Genomic DNA, 19,098 nt, shown 5'->3' with positions numbered 1-19,098 from the left:
CAGCCCCTGATGCAGGATGATTTAACCCTTTTATGGAATCTTTTCTTTTTCTGGTGCATTCTTGTGCCCACATCACTCCACCCTGTCTGCCAGACCCCCTGTGTAGTCAGAGCCCCTGTCTCAACCAAAAAAAAAAAAGTTTTCCAGTTTGACCTCTTACTAACAAAGTTAAAATCCTGATGGCTTAGTTATCAATCAATAGATCTGTTCCATCCTCTTCTCCTTATTCACTGTGTGAGCTTGTTTGCCCTTGTCCTTCTTCACTGCTAGTGACCCCCCTCTCTCACTTTAGCTCAGCACTTGGCTGCAGTTTGGGAAGTAGCAGGATAAGTCTTTTGAGCTGTATGTGTGTGTAACGCCCAAACCCCCTTGGATTCCCTTAGAAAGAGTAGGTTTAAGGGAGTAATGTGCTTAAAGTAATGTCCCTATTGTTCTGACAGCCCCTGGCGTTTTTCCTGTTGTTGCCTCTGCAGTTAAGATTTTGCTGGAAGGTTCACACACTCACACACACACTCAAGAGGAGCACTGGGGGACACCCTGAGCCCAGCTATGTGCTGTTTGAGCAGAAATGCATGCTTTGCAGGGGGAGCTTTGGAAAGTGTAGATAGATAGCTGCAGAGAGAGCCTGCACAGTCAGCTCCAGTGAAGAGTAAATCAGGCACAAGCAGGGCTGCACAGGCTGGAGCCTCACTGGGGAAGGAGACTTTTTTTTGGATCAGCCTTGTCATGCTCAGTCCCCTGCCCACTGGCACCAGGATCACTGCAGCAGCCTGACAACCTGTTACATCTCTGGGATTGTGAGGCTTTGCCATTAAAGGAGCCAGTAGATACTTCTGGATTGGGGGATTACACCGCTGGAAGCCTTTATTTAACTTCTTTCATAAGTAACAGCAGCGGATTCCTCTACACAATCTTCCCCAATGCCGTTGTGGTTGCTTTTCACCCTCATCTTGGCCAACTTTTGCAGCCAAGTCTATTCGAGCCAGAGTGGATCTATAAAGTCTCCGCGACCCCTCAGTCTGAAGAGAGATGGTGAGTAAAGGGCAGCGGCGCCGAGTAAATTACGCGCACGGGGAGCGCACAGGGGACTTTGCAGGTCGGATCGCGCTGCTGGTGTTGCTGTTTTGGCTGCTGGTGTTGCTGTTTTTGCTGCTGGTGCTGTTGTTTCATGGATGGAGAGAAACGTGTTTGTGCTGCTGAGTGTATTGTGCACGATAGTCCCCAGGGATTGCATTTCAGGCAACAAGTGAACCTTAGAGCGCAACGCTCGCCTGCTTTTGTCCTGTCCACTTAAGCCTGTGCGTAACTGTTTGCGCGCTGCGCCAAATCTAGTGTTCTGGGGGGGGGTCTTCATTTAATGGCTCTAAGAGGGGGCTGTATTAATGGGCACTGGAAAACTTTCTTTCTACGTTCACTTGGGTCCGTCAGGAGCACATTAAATCTTTCCATTCTGAGTCGCTAAGAAAAAGAGAGTTTGAAACTATTAAATGTGTGAGGGGAGGGGGGGGGGGGGTCTCGACTGCCAGTTCTCATGCTGATCAGGTTTCAGAGGTTCCCAGGTAATGTGAAAAAGTTCTGCCTGTGGAACAGTGTGAGGACTGAGCTGAGGACACTCATGGCAGCCACAAGTTTTCCCTTTACACTGGATGAGTCTGTGTGATTGGCTACAAAGTTGCTAAGGGCTAGAATTTATTGTGTTCACTCTTGGTTGTGTGAGTGTGTGTTGGTGAGTAGTAAGAGAGAGGTGTGTGTGCACATGTACATGTCCCAGTGAAACTGCACCACCAACATCCCAGTAGTGTCTTTAACTTGGAGTGTAATGCTATCATTAACATTGGCCATCACTTTTACCCTGCATCTCTTGGTTTAATTTTCTTTATGGCAGATAGGCAGGCAAAGAGACAGTCAGAGATATAAGATCAATAGATGCATAGACAATAGATAGGTAGATGATAGACAGAGAGACAGACAGTAGAAAGAAAGATAGATAGATAGATAGATAGATAGATAGATAGATAGATAGATAGATAGATAATAGATAGATAGATAGATAGATAGATAGATAGATAGATAGATAGATAGATAGATAGATAGTAGAAAGATACATAGTTAGATAGATAAATAGATAGAGATAGAGGGAGACAGATAGATAGATAGATAGATAGATAGATAGACAGACAGACAGACAGACAGACAGGCAGACAGATAGATAGATAGATCGATAGATAGATAGATGATAGACAGATAGATAGATAGATAGATAGATAGACAGACAACAGATAGATAGATCAATAGATAGATAGATAGACAGATGATAGATAGATAGATAGATAGATAGATAGATAGATAGAGGCAAATATATAGACAGACAGATGGATATCAATAGCACTTCCTTGATAATTCATTTAGCCTTTGGCATGCTCCCACAATACCCTTGGGCAGATAACTGTTTCTAAATCTGCAAACACTCAACCCAGTGTTGCTAAACATGTATCCCCAGTTACACTTGCAGGTTGTGTTGAGAGAATCATTTAGGAGACAACTTGATCCTTTCAAAGTTCCGCAGCAGGACGTCCCATTTGTGCACAGCTGGTTCCATGAAAGTTGGATAAATACAGACACATATCAGTTGTCGGTGCAGTGGCAGGAGGGATTCTGGTAGTACAGGTGCAGAGGCATGGGCTGGAGGGATCTGCATTTCATTCAGCTGTGTATGGGCATCTCTGGCTCTTAGTTCCAACATCAGTTTGGGGGAAACGTCAGCTTTCCAGCCAACATGCTGTCTGTGTTTTACACTTTGTGACAAATGTGCAGCGGATGCTGGAAGTGCTAAATTCCTTGTATTAAATCTGCACAGAGTATGTTATCCGCTGTGTCAGTTACTGGCCGGGAGGGTTATATTATTAAAGCACCGGCAGCAATGATCCCACGTGGGAGAATATTTGCTAATATACAGCCATAAAAGCCACACATAACCTGTGAAATATCAGTATAAGCTTTTCTTTGTGATGCCATTAATTAGAATCAGCACTTAGTGATGTTACTTTTGTCACGTGACTTACTGAAAATTAATCATTAAAAAAATGACTATATTGTTGCTTTAAAAATGAGGGTATTGGAAGTCTCCTGGGCAGTTTGTGTGGTCATGAAACTGCTTGGGGACTTCTGATATCTTTATAAAATACACATGAATATCTTGTAAATTATATCCTTATAATACACAAAAGCCGTGAATATCTTGTAAATTATATCCTTATAAACGGTGAGTTCTGATGTCATCAGTTATAAATGGTGAGTTCTGGTGTCATTTTTGTCCCATGACTCACTGAAATTTGTGTATTATAATAAATAAAGAACCCCCAGTTGGAAAATATGAGGATATTAGAAGTTACCTCGGAGTTCCATGACCTGTATAAAAACACTTGGCCTCGTGTTTTTATATGGTCATGAAACTCCTCGGTACACATACCTCTCATTGCGTATAATGAAAGATAATTATAGGGTCAGCTATTTTCTCTTTTATCCCCTCCAGGTCTTTCTGTTCCATGAGATTTGTTTCTTATGGTTTTCCATTTTCTTTTTTTATCAGAGAAACTTTAGGGACTTTTTAAGATGACTTAAAGCCAGTTTGTACCTGGGATGGGCTGGGAGGACTCTCAAACCTGCGACCCTCAAGCTTTAATTTAAAGACAACAAAAGCCAAAACCTTTGGGACAAATGGGATGCAGCACCCAAATATACAGCATCCAGGCTGGCAGCAAGAGGTGCTCTAGTCTGGTATTTCAGGTTAGTTGCTGCAGTCACAGGGGTGCCTATTAATTTTCACATCCTAAATTGTTGGCTTTTCAAATTCCTTTGAACTACAGTTGTTCAAAAACACCTAGCTGGCAGCAGGTTGGGCATCTTTTAGAAATATACTAGATACCTGTGTACGTTGTTATGCAGAATGTTGTATTTTTCTCAAAGTTTTTATCTCATAGGGGCCATTTTGGTGCTGGGAAGGAATGGCCATTCTGCTTGGCTCTGCTGTTGGATAAAAGGGAAAGGAGCATCTTAACAGCCCCTGGGAGCAGGCCTGGATTTGTGGAGAGGCCACCAAGGCCCGGGCCTAGGGCAACAGGATTTTAGGGGGCGGCCTGCTGCCCAACCGCACCCACATTGGTTCAGAAACACTGGAAATGAGCGGGAGATACAATAGCTTTTTAAATCTCCTGTGCACCAATCCCCATTGCTCCGGTCGCAATGATGAAAATGTGAGCGAATAAAAGGGAGGTACGGGGGCGATGAATGACAGTGGGTCTAGGGGCGCCTATTGTGTAAATCCGGCCCTTTCTGGGAGCTTCCACGCAGTGCAGTCAAAAATGTGCAATGCATGAAGAGCTCCTTCCAAAAAGTTCCCAGTCAACTCTGGCTTCTGCAATAACCTGGCAGTGGTTCAGTTGCTGCTTCAGTTCCTGAGAGGGAAAAACAACTGTTTATAACAATGGAGGAATGAATCTATTTATGAAATGGCAGCAGAAAATATAAATTGGAACTACAAGCGGTGTCTTTAACCTGTGGAAATTTGGCTGCTTTTTCTCTTTGCTAGCTTTTCAGAACTGTATGTGTATAATATGAATTGGTGTTCAATTTATCATTGCTGGAGAACCTATCTAGCACAGGGCCCAGGTCACTTCTCTGCAAGGGGTCAGGTAGTCCCTCTTAAACACCTGCCATAAACAGGAGGTAAATACAAAGTAACCTAGTGCCTTGCCACCAGCTTGTGGATGTGCCAGTGGATATCTATGGGCTACATATAACTCTTGTTCTGATCACACCCAACAGGGTATACAGAAAGAGTCACACCTCTTTGTGCAAACATCCCCCCCACATTTTCGAAAATGGTTGTTTATTTGATAAATGAGCCCAACAAATATGGAATCAGTTCCTATCCATTTCATGGGAAAATTAAGCTTATGTGCCATACTTACCACTATATCTTTGATTAATATGGAGTTGTTGTGATGAGTAAATGCAAAGGAATCTCCACAAAACAAACAATTGCTTTTCTCTTATGGTTTTTGGCAGAATCTTTGGTCCAATCTTCCCACTGGCTGTGATTATTACATCAGCATGTGACCAGGGGTGTGTGCTACATAATCCACTTCAATGGGGCATGGCCTGTGCTAATTATCTGCAGATGTTTATATAGATAAGAGTGGGGGATTACTGGCCATTATAATTCCCCTTTATAGGATTTGTTTTCGCAAACCTCAAGGACATTGTATATACGTTCGAGATGTCTGGACTAGTTCTGAGGTCATTTGACTTGCAGAAAGGAAAGACAACAGGGAAATTGTTTTATGATGCAGAATGCCTCTTTTCAAGGGTTAGTTAAGTTATAGGGTATTTTAATCTTACCATTGCTATTCAGAGTGTGTTTTCTACTCTGTAGTGTGCCAGGGCTTGGGCTCTTTCTATCAGAAGTGAGTGGAGATCCCAGCCTGTGCCACAGAAGAAACCTAACTCCCTTACCTACTAAGCAGATAGGACCATACATCTCCTCTTCCATACACAGTGTGTTTGATCCATTCTCAGCCCTAATGGACATGTGTCTCCTACTACCTATCAAAGCTCAAAGCTGTCAAGAGGCCTTTTGAGCGTTAAGAATGCTTTGTATGTAGTATGAGGATCATCTTGCATATATTCAGTGAATTAGTGTATTTTTAGGCTTTTGTATCAAGAACAGCCAAGTGAAAGCTTTCCAGATGTGGTTGTTAAACTGGAGCTGAGAGCAACTGCCGCCAGCTGCGCTAAGTTCCGCCACATCTGGAGAACCTCTGATAGTTATCTCCCAATTATAATCTGTGTCCATTGGCCAAGTATTTCTTGCATTTCTTGGACAGTTAGTAGCAGCTCACGTAATTCCCTGAGTCATATGATGAACATGATCATGTATTAGAGAGTGAGGGAAGAGCTGATCCCCTAATAATTCAACACAAATAAGACCAGTTAAATGGGGTTAAGATAATAATTAAGCCCCAAAACAATTTCCTTATCTCAGTGCTCGTTTGTCAGTAATATCTGACAGCTGGCGAGCTTCTTTATACACCTACTTTTTTAACATTAAAAAACTTGACCCCGTTTAGATTATTTCACCACCAGTTACCGTGTACCAGGAATGTGCAGCCTGGAAACCTTTTGCTTCTGTATTTACTTCTATTTCATTGAGGTTTAAGCACCTTTTGTCATTTTTTTCTGCATGTAAAAATCGAAAAGCCAACTAACTAAACTAATGAGTATTAACCAATTAGTAGTAACCAAGCCCTGACCATAGGATCGGCTGTCAATTGGTGCAAAATATACATAAATCCATGCATTCCACAATTTTAAGGGGCATCTCAGTGTATAATATTATAGGGTTTGGATTGCAGTTAATTTTGAGTGCAGTGAGGATCATTTCACAAGATTCCAGATCTGCATTAATTGTTCTTTAAATAATCCATGATGATTAAAAAAAAGTAACCAGGATTTCTTTAAAGGTTATCTATGGATATATGGGCAGTAAAAAAGGATAAAAGGATAAATGCATATTTTTTCCTGATTCTCTGATGTCTGATGTGTTATTATGACCTTATAAAAACATATATTTACACAACAGCTGCCAGCTGGTTTGCAAGCAATTCTGGCATTTCCTTCCTTATGTCCTGTTTTTCAAAGTCTCACATTCTGCTTAGATGTTTAGGACATCCACCTCTTTTTTCTCCTAAAATAGGAACCTTTTTTTTTTTGGCTGGTGATTGAAAAAATGTATATTCCACTGTGTAATTTTCAGTAGCTCAGAAGTAGGCAGTTCACCTAAATTGGGCAAATTGTTGCTGATTTGACTGAATTGGAGAACTGTGCAGCAAATAAGGTTCAATGTTGATAAACACAGGGTTATACACTTGGCAAAAAATAATATGAATGCTAGTTATTTACTAAATGGTACTTTATGTAGGGGGGCCTCCTTAATTGAGAAGTATTTAGTTTTTTTTGTGTACAATAAACTGTGCAACTCTAGTGTCAATTACTGGCTGCTAGAGCAAATCATTTGATGTTTTGTATTAAAAAAAAAGACTGAAACCATCATTTTGCCTCTTTATATATCACTAGTAAAGCCTCATCTTGAGTATGGAGAGCAGTTTAGGGCCCCCAGAGTTGGATTGGGGCAGCAGAGTCCCACCAGAGTTGCAACGTGAAAGAGCCCCTTTCCAAAGTATGCACCCCAACGAACGATTGCACATGTGCTGCAACAAACAGTTTTGCCTCCTTAGTCTGAAAAAGGCAGGGGTGGAGGCCTGGGTTGGTGGGGGCCCATGAGGGCTGGGGTTTTCTCCCGGTGTCCCGCCACCCCAGTCTGACCATGAGGACCCCAAACCTTAAAGGATACATAACTTATAAAATAAATGTATGTAAAATTTACAAGAGTGCTTGCTATTCTAAGCAATTTTGTAATTTGCATTCATTATTTATAATTCCAAGATATTAAAGGATACATGATTTGTTAATATCAATGATGAACATCATCAACTGCTGGTCAGTTTCCAACCATTCTAACCACTGATGTTCTTCTGGATAGGTTCTTCGAATTTTTTTCCTAATCAGAAGAACATCAGATCAGCCTCTTTCTTTATTATGATAACATCCTTGACTACGTGATGGCCAGAATGGTTGGAAACTGAGCGGTTAATGTTGCATCAAAATTTATTCATATTAACAGTACATGTATTCCTTAATGGAATGAAATAAATAAATAAATAATGAATGTAATTGCAAATGCAATTAATGTAAGCATTGCAAAAGTGCTTAGCACTCTCATCAATTTTACTTTCACTTATTTTAAAGGTTTACTTATCCTTTAAGAAGGATATTAATGATCTGTAACAACTGCAGAGACGTATATATAGAAGAATTAGGGTCCGGCCACACAAGCAGATTCGGGGAGATAAGTCGTCCCAGCGACAAATCTCCTCTTCTTCGGGGCTCCCCGAACTGCCTTCCCCCTGCCCTCCACTTGCTAAAATGAAAATCTCCTGGGGAAAGGCACACGCAGCGCTTCGTTTTCAGAAGTTGCCAGAAGATTTGTCGCTGGTCCCTGAATCTGCTCGTGTGGCCAGACCCTAAAGCTAAGAGAAAACTATCAAGGTTGAAGGTTTTCATTCATCCAGATCAGGATATAAAGTATCTAGTGAAGTGTATTTGAAAACCTTTCCCCACTCTGAAGAAGCCACTCAGATGAAACATTTTCAAGAATACTCAAAAAGTCTACACTAGGTACCTGTGACATGACACGATTACTCTTTATAAGTACATTATAGGGTATTATAGACAGCTATATGTGGGTCTTTTTCACACAGCTTTGAGTGTTGCTCATGAGCAAGTGGAGGTTTACACAATTGAGCCCTGAGAAAAGCTCTTAGCAACTACTACTAGATACTTTCTGAGTTCAGGATCTGAGTTCAGGTTTTCCATCTACAGCCTTTCTGCATTAACAACTAACAAAGAGGGGAACAAGAGATTAGAGGGTCCCATGTACAGATAATTAAATCTTTCACCGCAGGACAATGTAAAAGTTTCAATGTGAAGAAACAAGTTCCCAATTCTTCACTCATTGCTTATGGGTAATAGGAAGAGGATGAAGAATTAGGAATTGCATGGTCTGAGCACATTGGAGTATCAGGGTGATAAGAAGCGGGATCTTTGAAAACGTTGGCACAAAGGTCCATAAATTTCTAGTTTCATTTCTGCTAACCAAAGCTGGCCATACAAACTAAGATCTTCTCATGTAGCAAGGTGACCAAATATGATGGATTCTGCAGCAAGGTGCAGAGCACAGACTGAATCCTTGTTTACTTTTTAAATTAGTACTAAGGGAAGCTCTTTTGTGCCCATTAGATTTGCAATATATTCAATTAATTCCCAACCGATCCTCCAGATGACTTATGGTCAGGCTCATCAACCGCTTCGTAGAGTAGCCATCTCCAGTATCATAGATAATGAAGAAAACTGGAGAGCCTTCCAGTGTGAATAAATGTAGTTTTTATTGACGCATTGCATCAATAAAAACTACATTTATTCACACTGGAAGGCTCTCCATTAGATTTGCATCCAGGGTCTACATGAGCTTATAGACTGTACATGAACAAAGGCTTAAACATGATGGACATTAAGGTCTCATATGTTTTAGACGTCATTCTTAGATTGTGTCAATTGAATTCTACTCTCACTCCTGAACTTTTGCAACTTTGGTATGATACAATCTGTGTATTTGTACACTGGCTAAACTTTTCTTCCCTTATTCATTTGTTGTCGTAACACAATGACATATCGGATTCTCAAAGGCAACTATTTATTGCACATGGATGAAATCAGACCCCTGTTTCTTTGCAAAGCAAGATAAACTGAAATTGCTGTATTTGTTTTGACGCTATGTAAAAGCTCAGTTTTTCTTATTTGTCCATTTAAATAATAGATGTCTCTAGGATCCAATATACATTACTTTCTAAAGCCATTCAACATAAAGACAAATAAGGGCTCATCTTCTCAGTACTGCCGAGCACATCAGAAAAATCTGTACATTTTACATTATTTAGCAGTACAGTCTGTAATAAAGAACAGTAGGGTAAAAATGAAGGAATCTGATTACTAAACACTGGCATGCCAAATTTACTGCCGAGTGTTTTCCTTAATACAAGTGCATCCTTTGTAAAGGACATAAGGTTGTGACTCAAAATTCTAATTTAGCTCAAATCAATATTTCATAAAATGGGGCTTTGAAAACATCTTTGTTGATAGAAAAGAGTGTTGAGATGTCTGCATTATGGGCATTAAGATTGTCAGAAGGCATTTAGTTATCTTTGGATGCATCTCAAAGTGACCTACAGATTCTGAAAATGCATCACACGCTGCAAGAATTTTCTCAGCAAATAGTCAAAAACTGCCCCTCTACTCCAGAGCCTGATGGAAATCGAAGGTATTATTTATGGGGGGAAAAAAGACTGAAGTCAGGGTCTAGAAATGAGTGTTTTTACTTGAAAAGTCTTGCAGCCACTTGTTTGTATTTCTTGTTATGTATGGAAATAGCAAAAATAAGTAGAGATGTCGCGAACTGTTCGCCGGCGAACTTGTTCGCGCGAACATCGGGTGTTCGCGCTCGCCGGAAGTTCGCGAACGTCGCGCGACGTTCGCCATTTTGGGTTCGCCATTGTTGGCGCTTTTTTTTGCCCTCTCACCCCAGACCAGCAGGTACATGGCAGCCAATCAGGAAGCTCTCCCCTGGACCACTCCCCTTCCCTATAAAAACCGAAGCCCTGCAGCGTTTTTTCACTCTGCCTGTGTGTGCTGAAGAGATAGTGTAGGGAGAGAGCTGCTGCCTGTTAGTGATTTCAGGGACAGTTGAAAGTTTGCTGGCTAGTAATCGTTTTGATACTGCTCTGTTATTGGAGGGACAGAAGTCTGCAGGGGTTTGAGGGACATTTTAGCTTAGGTAGCTTTGCTGGCTAGTAATCTACCTTCTACTGCAGTGCTCTGTATGTAGCTGCAGTGGGCAGCTGTCCTGCTTCTGATCTCATCTGCTGACTGCTGCAATAACAGTAGTCCTTGTAAGGACTGCTTTTATTTATTTTTTTGTTGTTTTACTACTACTACTACTACTACTACTATAAGAGCCCAGTGCTATTAGTCTAGCAGTGTTGGGGAGTGGGACTGGTGTGCTAATCTGCTGCTCCTAGTAGTTCAGCAGCACCAACTTTAATTTTTTTTTTTAATATTCATTTTTTTTTTATTTTACTTTTTTTTATTTTACTACCGCTGTAGTAGTGTATAAGTTGACCTTTTAGGCATTATTTGCCCTGTAGGCATTATTTGCACACTGTTTTCTTCAACCCGCCATCGAGCTGTGTGACCTTGTTCCCATTCTGTCTAAATATCCATAATATTACCGTCTCCAGAAAAAACACCGGAGTCACTTTTTTCAAGCAGCATTCATATATTTTACGTAATCCGTATCCACCGCTGTAGTAGTGTATACGTTGGCCTTGTAGGCATTATTTGCACACTGTTTTCTTCAACCCGCCATCGAGCTGTGTGACCTTGTTCCCATTCTGTCTAAATATCCATAATATTACCGTCTCCAGAAAAAACACCGGAGTCACTTTTTTCAAGCAGCATTCACATATTTTACGTAATCCGTATCCACCGCTGTAGTAGTGTATACGTTGGCCTTGTAGGCATTATTTGCACACTGTTTTCTTCAACCCGCCATCGAGCTGTGTGACCTTGTTCCCATTCTGTCTAAATATCCATAATATTACCGTCTCCAGAAAAAACACCGGAGTCACTTTTTTCAAGCAGCCATAATATATTTTACGTAATCCGTATCCACCGCTGTAGTAGTGTATACGTTGGCCTTGTAGGCATTATTTGCACACTGTTTTCTTCAACCCGCCATCGAGCTGTGTGACCTTGTTCCCATTCTGTCTAAATATCCATAATATTACCGTCTCCAGAAAAAACACCGGAGTCACTTTTTTCAAGCAGCCATAATATATTTTACGTAATCCGTATCCACCGCTGTAGTAGTGTATACGTTGGCCTTGTAGGCATTATTTGCACACTGTTTTCTTCAACCCGCCATCGAGCTGTGTGACCTTGTTCCCATTCTGTCTAAATATCCATAATATTACCGTCTCCAGAAAAAACACCGGAGTCACTTTTTTCAAGCAGCATTCATATATTTTACGTAATCCGTATCCACCGCTGTAGTAGTGTATACGTTGGCCTTGTAGGCATTATTTGCACACTGTTTTCTTCAACCCGCCATCGAGCTGTGTGACCTTGTTCCCATTCTGTCTAAATATCCATAATATTACCGTCTCCAGAAAAAACACCGGAGTCACTTTTTTCAAGCAGCCATAATATATTTTACGTAATCCGTATCCACCGCTGTAGTAGTGTATACGTTGGCCTTGTAGGCATTATTTGCACACTGTTTTCTTCAACCCGCCATCGAGCTGTGTGACCTTGTTCCCATTCTGTCTAAATATCCATAATATTACCGTCTCCAGAAAAAACACCGGAGTCACTTTTTTCAAGCAGCATTCATATATTTTACGTAATCCGTATCCACCGCTGTAGTAGTGTATACGTTGGCCTTGTAGGCATTATTTGCACACTGTTTTCTTCAACCCGCCATCGAGCTGTGTGACCTTGTTCCCATTCTGTCTAAATATCCATAATATTACCGTCTCCAGAAAAAACACCGGAGTCACTTTTTTCAAGCAGCATTCATATATTTTACGTAATCCGTATCCACCGCTGTAGTAGTGTATACGTTGGCCTTGTAGGCATTATTTGCACACTGTTTTCTTCAACCCGCCATCGAGCTGTGTGACCTTGTTCCCATTCTGTCTAAATATCCATAATATTACCGTCTCCAGAAAAACACCGGAGTCACTTTTTTCAAGCAGCATTCATATATTTTACGTAATCCGTATCCACCGCTGTAGTAGTGTATACGTTGGCCTTGTAGGCATTATTTGCACACTGTTTTCTTCAACCCGCCATCGAGCTGTGTGACCTTGTTCCCATTCTGTCTAAATATCCATAATATTACCGTCTCCAGAAAAAACACCGGAGTCACTTTTTTCAAGCAGCATTCATATATTTTACGTAATCCGTATCCACCGCTGTAGTAGTGTATACGTTGGCCTTGTAGGCATTATTTGCACACTGTTTTCTTCAACCCGCCATCGAGCTGTGTGAGCTTGTTCACATTTTGTCTAAATATTGATAATATTATCGTCTCTAGAAAAACCACTTGAGTTACTTTTTTTCAAGCAGCATTCATATATTTTACGTAATCCGTATCCACCGCTGTAGTAGTGTATACGTTGACCTTGTAGGCATTATTTGCACACTGTTTTCTTCAACCCGCCATCGAGCTGTGTGACCTTGTTCACATTTTGTCTAAATATTGATAATATTATCGTCTCTAGAAAAACCACTTGAGTTACTTTTTTTCAAGCAGCATTCATATATTTTACGTAATCCGTATCCACCGCTGTAGTAGTGTATACGTTGACCTTGTAGGCATTATTTGCACACTGTTTTCTTCAACCCGCCATCGAGCTGTGTGACCTTGTTCACATTTTGTCTAAATATTGATAATATTATCGTCTCTAGAAAAACCACTTGAGTTACTTTTTTTCAAGCAGCATTCATATATTTTACGTAATCCGTATCCACCGCTGTAGTAGTGTATACGTTGACCTTGTAGGCATTATTTGCACACTGTTTTCTTCAACCCGCCATCGAGCTGTGTGACCTTGTTCACATTTTGTCTAAATATTGATAATATTATCGTCTCTAGAAAAACCACTTGAGTTACTTTTTTTCAAGCAGCATTCATATATTTTACGTAATCCGTATCCACCGCTGTAGTAGTGTATACGTTGACTTTGTAGGCATTATTTGCACAGTGTTTTCTTCAACCCGCCATCTAGCTGTGTGTATTATCGTTTCCAGAAAAACCAACTGAGTTTTTGTTGTTGTTGTTGTTTTTTTAAAAATAATGCCAGGCAAAGGCAGGCCGCCACGCAGAGGCCGTGCTAGGGGCCGTGCTGCTATGCAATCCTGTGGCCCTAGCAAATTGCCCAGTTTTAAAAAGCCAATGACCCTGAACTCCCAAAATGCTGAAGAGGTAGTTGACTGGCTTACACAGCACACCCCATCCTCTACCGTTTCTAACTTTACCACAACATCCTCCTCATCCTCCACTGCTATGGCCACCCCACGTAACACTTCCTCCACCACCGGTGCCCCTTCTTCACTGGGGTCAGAGGAGTTATTTTCCAATGAGTTTCTTGAACTGAGTAATGCGCAACCATTATTGCCAGAAGAAGATGAAGGAGATGAGGACCTTACACCAGATTTAATTCTGGCAGAGAACACGATAGAGATGGACATAATGAGTGATGAGGAGGAGGTCCCCGCTGCTGCTTCCTTCTGTGATGTGTCAGAAGAAATTGATGCATCTGAGGAGAATGATGATGAGGAGATTGATGTTTTGTGGGTGCCTAGTAGAAGAGAGCAAGAGGAGGGTAGTTCAGATGGAGAGACGGAGAGTCAGAGAGGCAGTAGGAGAATAAGACTTAGAAGAAGCAGGGAGGACAGCCCGCAGGGATCAGCAGGGCAACAACATGTATCGGCACCTGTGTTCAGCCGGCCAACGCACCCGCCATTGCCGCCAATACCGCCAACTCCGCCAACTTCTACTGTTACCGCCAGATCGCACACTTCCAAAAAGTCAGCAGTGTGGGATTTTTTTAATGTGTGTGCCTCTGACAAAAGCATTGTAATTTGCAATGAGTGCAGTCAGAAACTGAGCCTTGGTAAGCCCAACAGCCACATAGGTACAACTTCTATGCGAAGGCACATGAGCGGCAAGCACAAAGCACTTTGGGAGCAACACCTCAAAGGCAACAGGCAAACTAAAAGCCACACTCCTTCTGGTCCAGCATCTTACTGCTCTACCTCTGCTCTCCTTGACCCGTCTGAACCACCCTCCACTCCGCCTTCCACCTTGACCACCTGTTCCCATTCCCAGTCATCTGCCACCAGCCAAGTTTCTGTGAAGGCCATGTTTGAGCGTAAGAAGCCAATGTCTGACTGTCACCCCCTTGCCCGGCGTCTGACAGCTGGCTTGTCTGCACTCTTAGCCCGCCAGCTTTTACCATACCAGCTGGTGGACTCTGAGGCCTTCCGCAAATTTGTAGCAATTGGGACACCGCAGTGGAAGGTACCCAGCCGCAATTTTTTTTCTAAAAAGGGAATACCACACCTGTACCAACATGTGCAGAGCCAAGTTACCGCATCTCTGTCACTTAGTGTTGGGCCAAAGGTCCATATGACTACTGACGCATGGTCCTCCAAGCATGGTCAGGGCAGGTATGTCACCTACACTGCCCACTGGGTGAACTTGGTAATGGCTGGGAAGCAGGGAATGGGTAGCTCAACAACAACAGTGGAGTTGGTGTCACCGCCACGGATTGCACGCGGTTCTGCCACCACCTCTACTCCTCCATCGCTCTCTACCTCGTCTTCTTCTTCTTCTTACTCTGCTGCTGGGTCCTCCTTCTCCTCCTCCACACCTGTGCACCCCCAGCTCCCCCTAGGCTATTCGACGTGCCAGGTACGCCGTTGTCACGCTGTCTTGGGGATGACGTGCCTGGAAAGCAAAAACCATACCGGATCTGTACTCCTGTCATCTCTGCAGTCACAGGCCGATCGGTGGCTGACCCCACACCAACTGCAGATCGGAAAAGTGGTGTGTGACAATGGAAGCAATCTGTTGGCAGCGTTGAGACTAGGCAATTTAACACATGTGCCCTGCATGGCACATGTGTTAAATTTAATAGTCCAACGTTTTGTCTCCAAGTACCCAGGATTCCAGGACGTTCTCACCCAGTCCAGAAAGGTGTCGGCCCATTTCAGACGTTCCTACACAGCCATGGCACGCCTTGCTGACATTCAGCAGCGCTACAACATGCCAGTCAGGCGTTTGATTTCTGACAGCCAGACTCGCTGGAATTCAACGCTCCTTATGTTGGAACGTCTGCTGCAACAACAAAGGGCCGTCAACGAGTACCTTTTTGAACTGGGTGGTAGGACTGGATCTGCACAGCTGGGGATTTTTTTCCCCCGTTACTGGGTGCTTATGCGCGATGCCTGCAGGCTCATGCGACCTTTTGAAGAGGTGACAAATATGGTCAGTCGCACCGAAGGCACCATCAGCGACCTAATACCCTTCGCTTTCTTCCTGGAGCGTGCCGTGCGACGAGTGACAGATGAGGCTGTAGACCAGCGTGACGAGGAGCTGGAAGCGCACGATTTCTGGTCGGAATCACCAGAACGAACCCAGGCACCTGCTGCAACGCAGGGAGAGGTGCCAGAAGTGGAGTCAGAGGAGGAAGGTGGCTTTGTGGAGGAGGAGGAGGAGGACCAACAGGAGCAGGCTTCCCAGGGGGCTAGTGGTGACCTTTTGGGGACCCCTGGTCTTGTACGTGGCTGGGGGGAGGAGACCGTGGATGATGCAGTCCTTGATAATGAGGAAGCGGAGATGGATAGCTCTGCATCCAACCTTGTGAGAATGGGGTCTTTCATGCTGTCATGCCTGTTGAAGGACCCCGTATCAAGAGGCTTAAGGAGAAGGACCTGTACTGGGTCGCAACGCTACTAGACCCTCGGTACAAGCATAAAGTGTCAGAAATGTTACCAACATACCACAAGTCCGAAAAGATGCGGCATTTACAAACCAGCCTGCAAAACATGTTGTACAATGCTTTTAAGGGTGATGTCACTTCAGGAACTCATCAACATTCCAGGGGCAGAGGTGCCAGTAATCCTGCCACGAGCACACCTGCAAGGACAAAGCCTTTGGCCAGTCTGTAACGTCAGACATGCAAATGTTTTTCTGTCCAAGGCAGCGCCACAACCCTTCTGGATCCACCCTCAAAGAACGCCTCGACCGGCAGGTAGCGGACTACCTGGCATTAACTGCAGATATCGACACTCTGAGGAGCGATGAACCCCTGGACTACTGGGTGCGCAGGCTTGATCTGTGGCCAGAGCTGTCACAATTTGCCATGAACCTCTTGTCTTGCCCAGCCTCAAGTGTGCTCTCAGAAAGGACCTTCAGTGCAGCAGGAGGGATTGTAACTGAGAAGAGAACTCGCCTAGGTCACAAAAGTGTCGATTACCTGACCTTTATTAAAATGAATGAGGGGTGGATCTCGGAGGGTTACTGCACGCGGGAAGACTTGTTCTGACTTCTATGCAGCTGTCCTTCTCTTCAAGCCTCATGACTCCACACACAGCTGTCCTTTAGCGTCCTCCTCCTCCCTCCGCCACCGTTACAAACTAGGGTGCAAACCCTACTGGTTTAATTTTTTCTGGCCTCTGTGCTTCAGTGGCTGCAACCAAAAAAATGCATATTTTCTGCATTTATATGGCATAATTTTTCTGGCCTCTGTGCTTCAGTGGCTGCAACCAAAAAAATTTATATTTTCAGCATTTATATGGCATAATTTTTCTGTCAACTGTGCTTCAGTGGCTGCGACCAAAAAAATGCATATTTTCTGCATTTATATGGCATAATTTTTCTGGCCTCTGTGCTTCAGTGGCTGCAACCAAAAAAATTTATATTTTCAGCATTTATATGGCATAATTTTTCTGGCAACTGTGCTTCAGTGGCTGCGACCAAAAAAATGACTATTTTCAGCATTTATATGGCATATTTTTTCTGGCCTCTGTGCTTCAGTGGCTGTGGCCAAAAAAACTGGGCAAACAATGCCTACAAGGTCAACGACGTTGACCTTGTAGGCATTGTTTGCCCAGTTTTTTTGGCCACAGCCACTGAAGCACAGAGGCCAGAAAAAATATGCCATATAAATGCTGAAAATAGTCATTTTTTGCCATACGTTGACTCAACGTATATGGCAAAAAATGACTATTTTCAGCATTTACGTGACATATTTTTTCTGGCAACTGTGCTTCAGTGGCTGCAACCAAAAAAACTGGGCAAACAATGTCTACAAGGTCAACGTATGGCGAAAAATTACTATTTTCAGCATTTATATGGCATATTTTTTCTGGCAACTGTGCTTCAGTGGCTGCGTCCAAAAAAACTGGGCAAACAATGTCTACAAGGTCAACGTATGGCGAAAAATGACTATTTTCAGCATTTATATGGCATATTTTTTCTGGCAACTGTGCTTCAGTGGCTGCGTCCAAAAAAACTGGGCAAACAATGCCTACAAGGTCAACGTATGGCAGTTGTTTAAAGAGAACAGTAGATTACTAGCCAGCAAAGCTACCTAAGCTAAAATGTCCCTCAAATCCCTGCAGACTTCTGTCCCTCCAATACAGAGCAGTATCAAGCAGATTACTAGCCAGCAAACTTACTATCATCTGTCCCTGAAATCACTAACAGCTCTCCCCCTACACTATCTCTTCCAAGCACACACAGGCAGATTTTTCAGATACATTTTTGCCCTTGATCCCCCTCTGGCATGCCACTGTCCAGGTCGTTGCACCCTTTAAACAACTTTAAAATCATTTTTCTGGCCAGAAATGTCTTTTCTAGATGTTAAAGTTCGCCTTCCCATTGAAGTCTATGGGGTTCGCGAACCGTTCGCGAACCGCTCGCATTTTTGCGCAAGTTCGCGAATATGTTCGCGAACTTTTTTTCCGACGTTCGCTACATCCCTAAAAATAAGCTATGCCAGAGAGAATGTTTGGGGTAGATTGGCACTAACGGGCCAGCGTCAGCTTCGCAACCATCGCACCACTTCGCACCACTTCGCCAGGCGCAAATCCGCTACGAATTCGCTAATTCATTAACATGCGATGTTTCATCCCGGGCGTCGAACTCTGGCGACTTTTCTCTAGCATTACTTCGGCTGTCCGAGCATTTCATAGCGATGATGCACTACCGTTAGTTTGTGCCTAACGAAAATTCGCTAGTGATCTTGCGCTTAGGTCAATTTGCATACGGTTGGTAATTTAAAGTTGAATGGAGGTATTTATTATAAATTTTGGTGCAAATGCTTGAAGTTACCACTTTTTTTTACAAATGTCCAGGGAACCTTAATAAAGACAAGAGAGTTAATATAATGCCCTACACATGAGCCCACTGTAAAATGAATGTTCCATATGTTATGAAATGTCTGGACAAAACCGGTTACCCAAAAAAAAGTTTACGTATTGGTGAATAAAGGCACTTTATCTCATGGTATCTATACCCATACTGGATTTTAACATACATTGTTTCACAGTACTAAATATATATATTGAATGTAGTGTAAGGGACCCAATGGTTTAAAGGAGAACTAAACCCTAAAAATGAATATCGCTAAAAATGCCATATTTTATATACTGATTTTATAACACCAGCCTAAAGTTTCAGCTTGTCTATAGCAGCAATGATCCAGGACTTCAAACTTGTCACAGGGGGTCACCAACTTGGAAAGTGTCTGTGACACTCACATGCTCAGTGGGCTCTGAACAGCTGTTGAGAAG

General features: G+C 42.8%; 1 protein-coding gene across 1 annotated transcript in view; it reads left to right on the top strand.

Annotated features, from left to right (window-relative positions):
* Nucleotides 1-336: 336 nt before the first annotated feature.
* pdgfd.S (platelet derived growth factor D S homeolog) overlaps nt 337-19,098 on the top strand; it is a 131,725-nt gene continuing 112,963 nt past the window's right edge. Inside the window, exon 1 of the mRNA XM_018250312.2 lies at nt 337-1,032. Coding sequence (XP_018105801.1) covers nt 921-1,032 — 112 coding nt within the window. The 5' untranslated portion in view covers nt 337-920. The remainder of the gene's footprint in view (nt 1,033-19,098) is intronic.

This window comes from Xenopus laevis, chromosome 2S (genome assembly GCF_017654675.1).
Source record: "Xenopus laevis strain J_2021 chromosome 2S, Xenopus_laevis_v10.1, whole genome shotgun sequence".
NCBI lineage: Eukaryota > Metazoa > Chordata > Amphibia > Anura > Pipidae > Xenopus > Xenopus laevis.
Note: the sequence above shows the minus strand (reverse complement) of the source record. Positions and strands in the feature narration are given on the sequence as shown.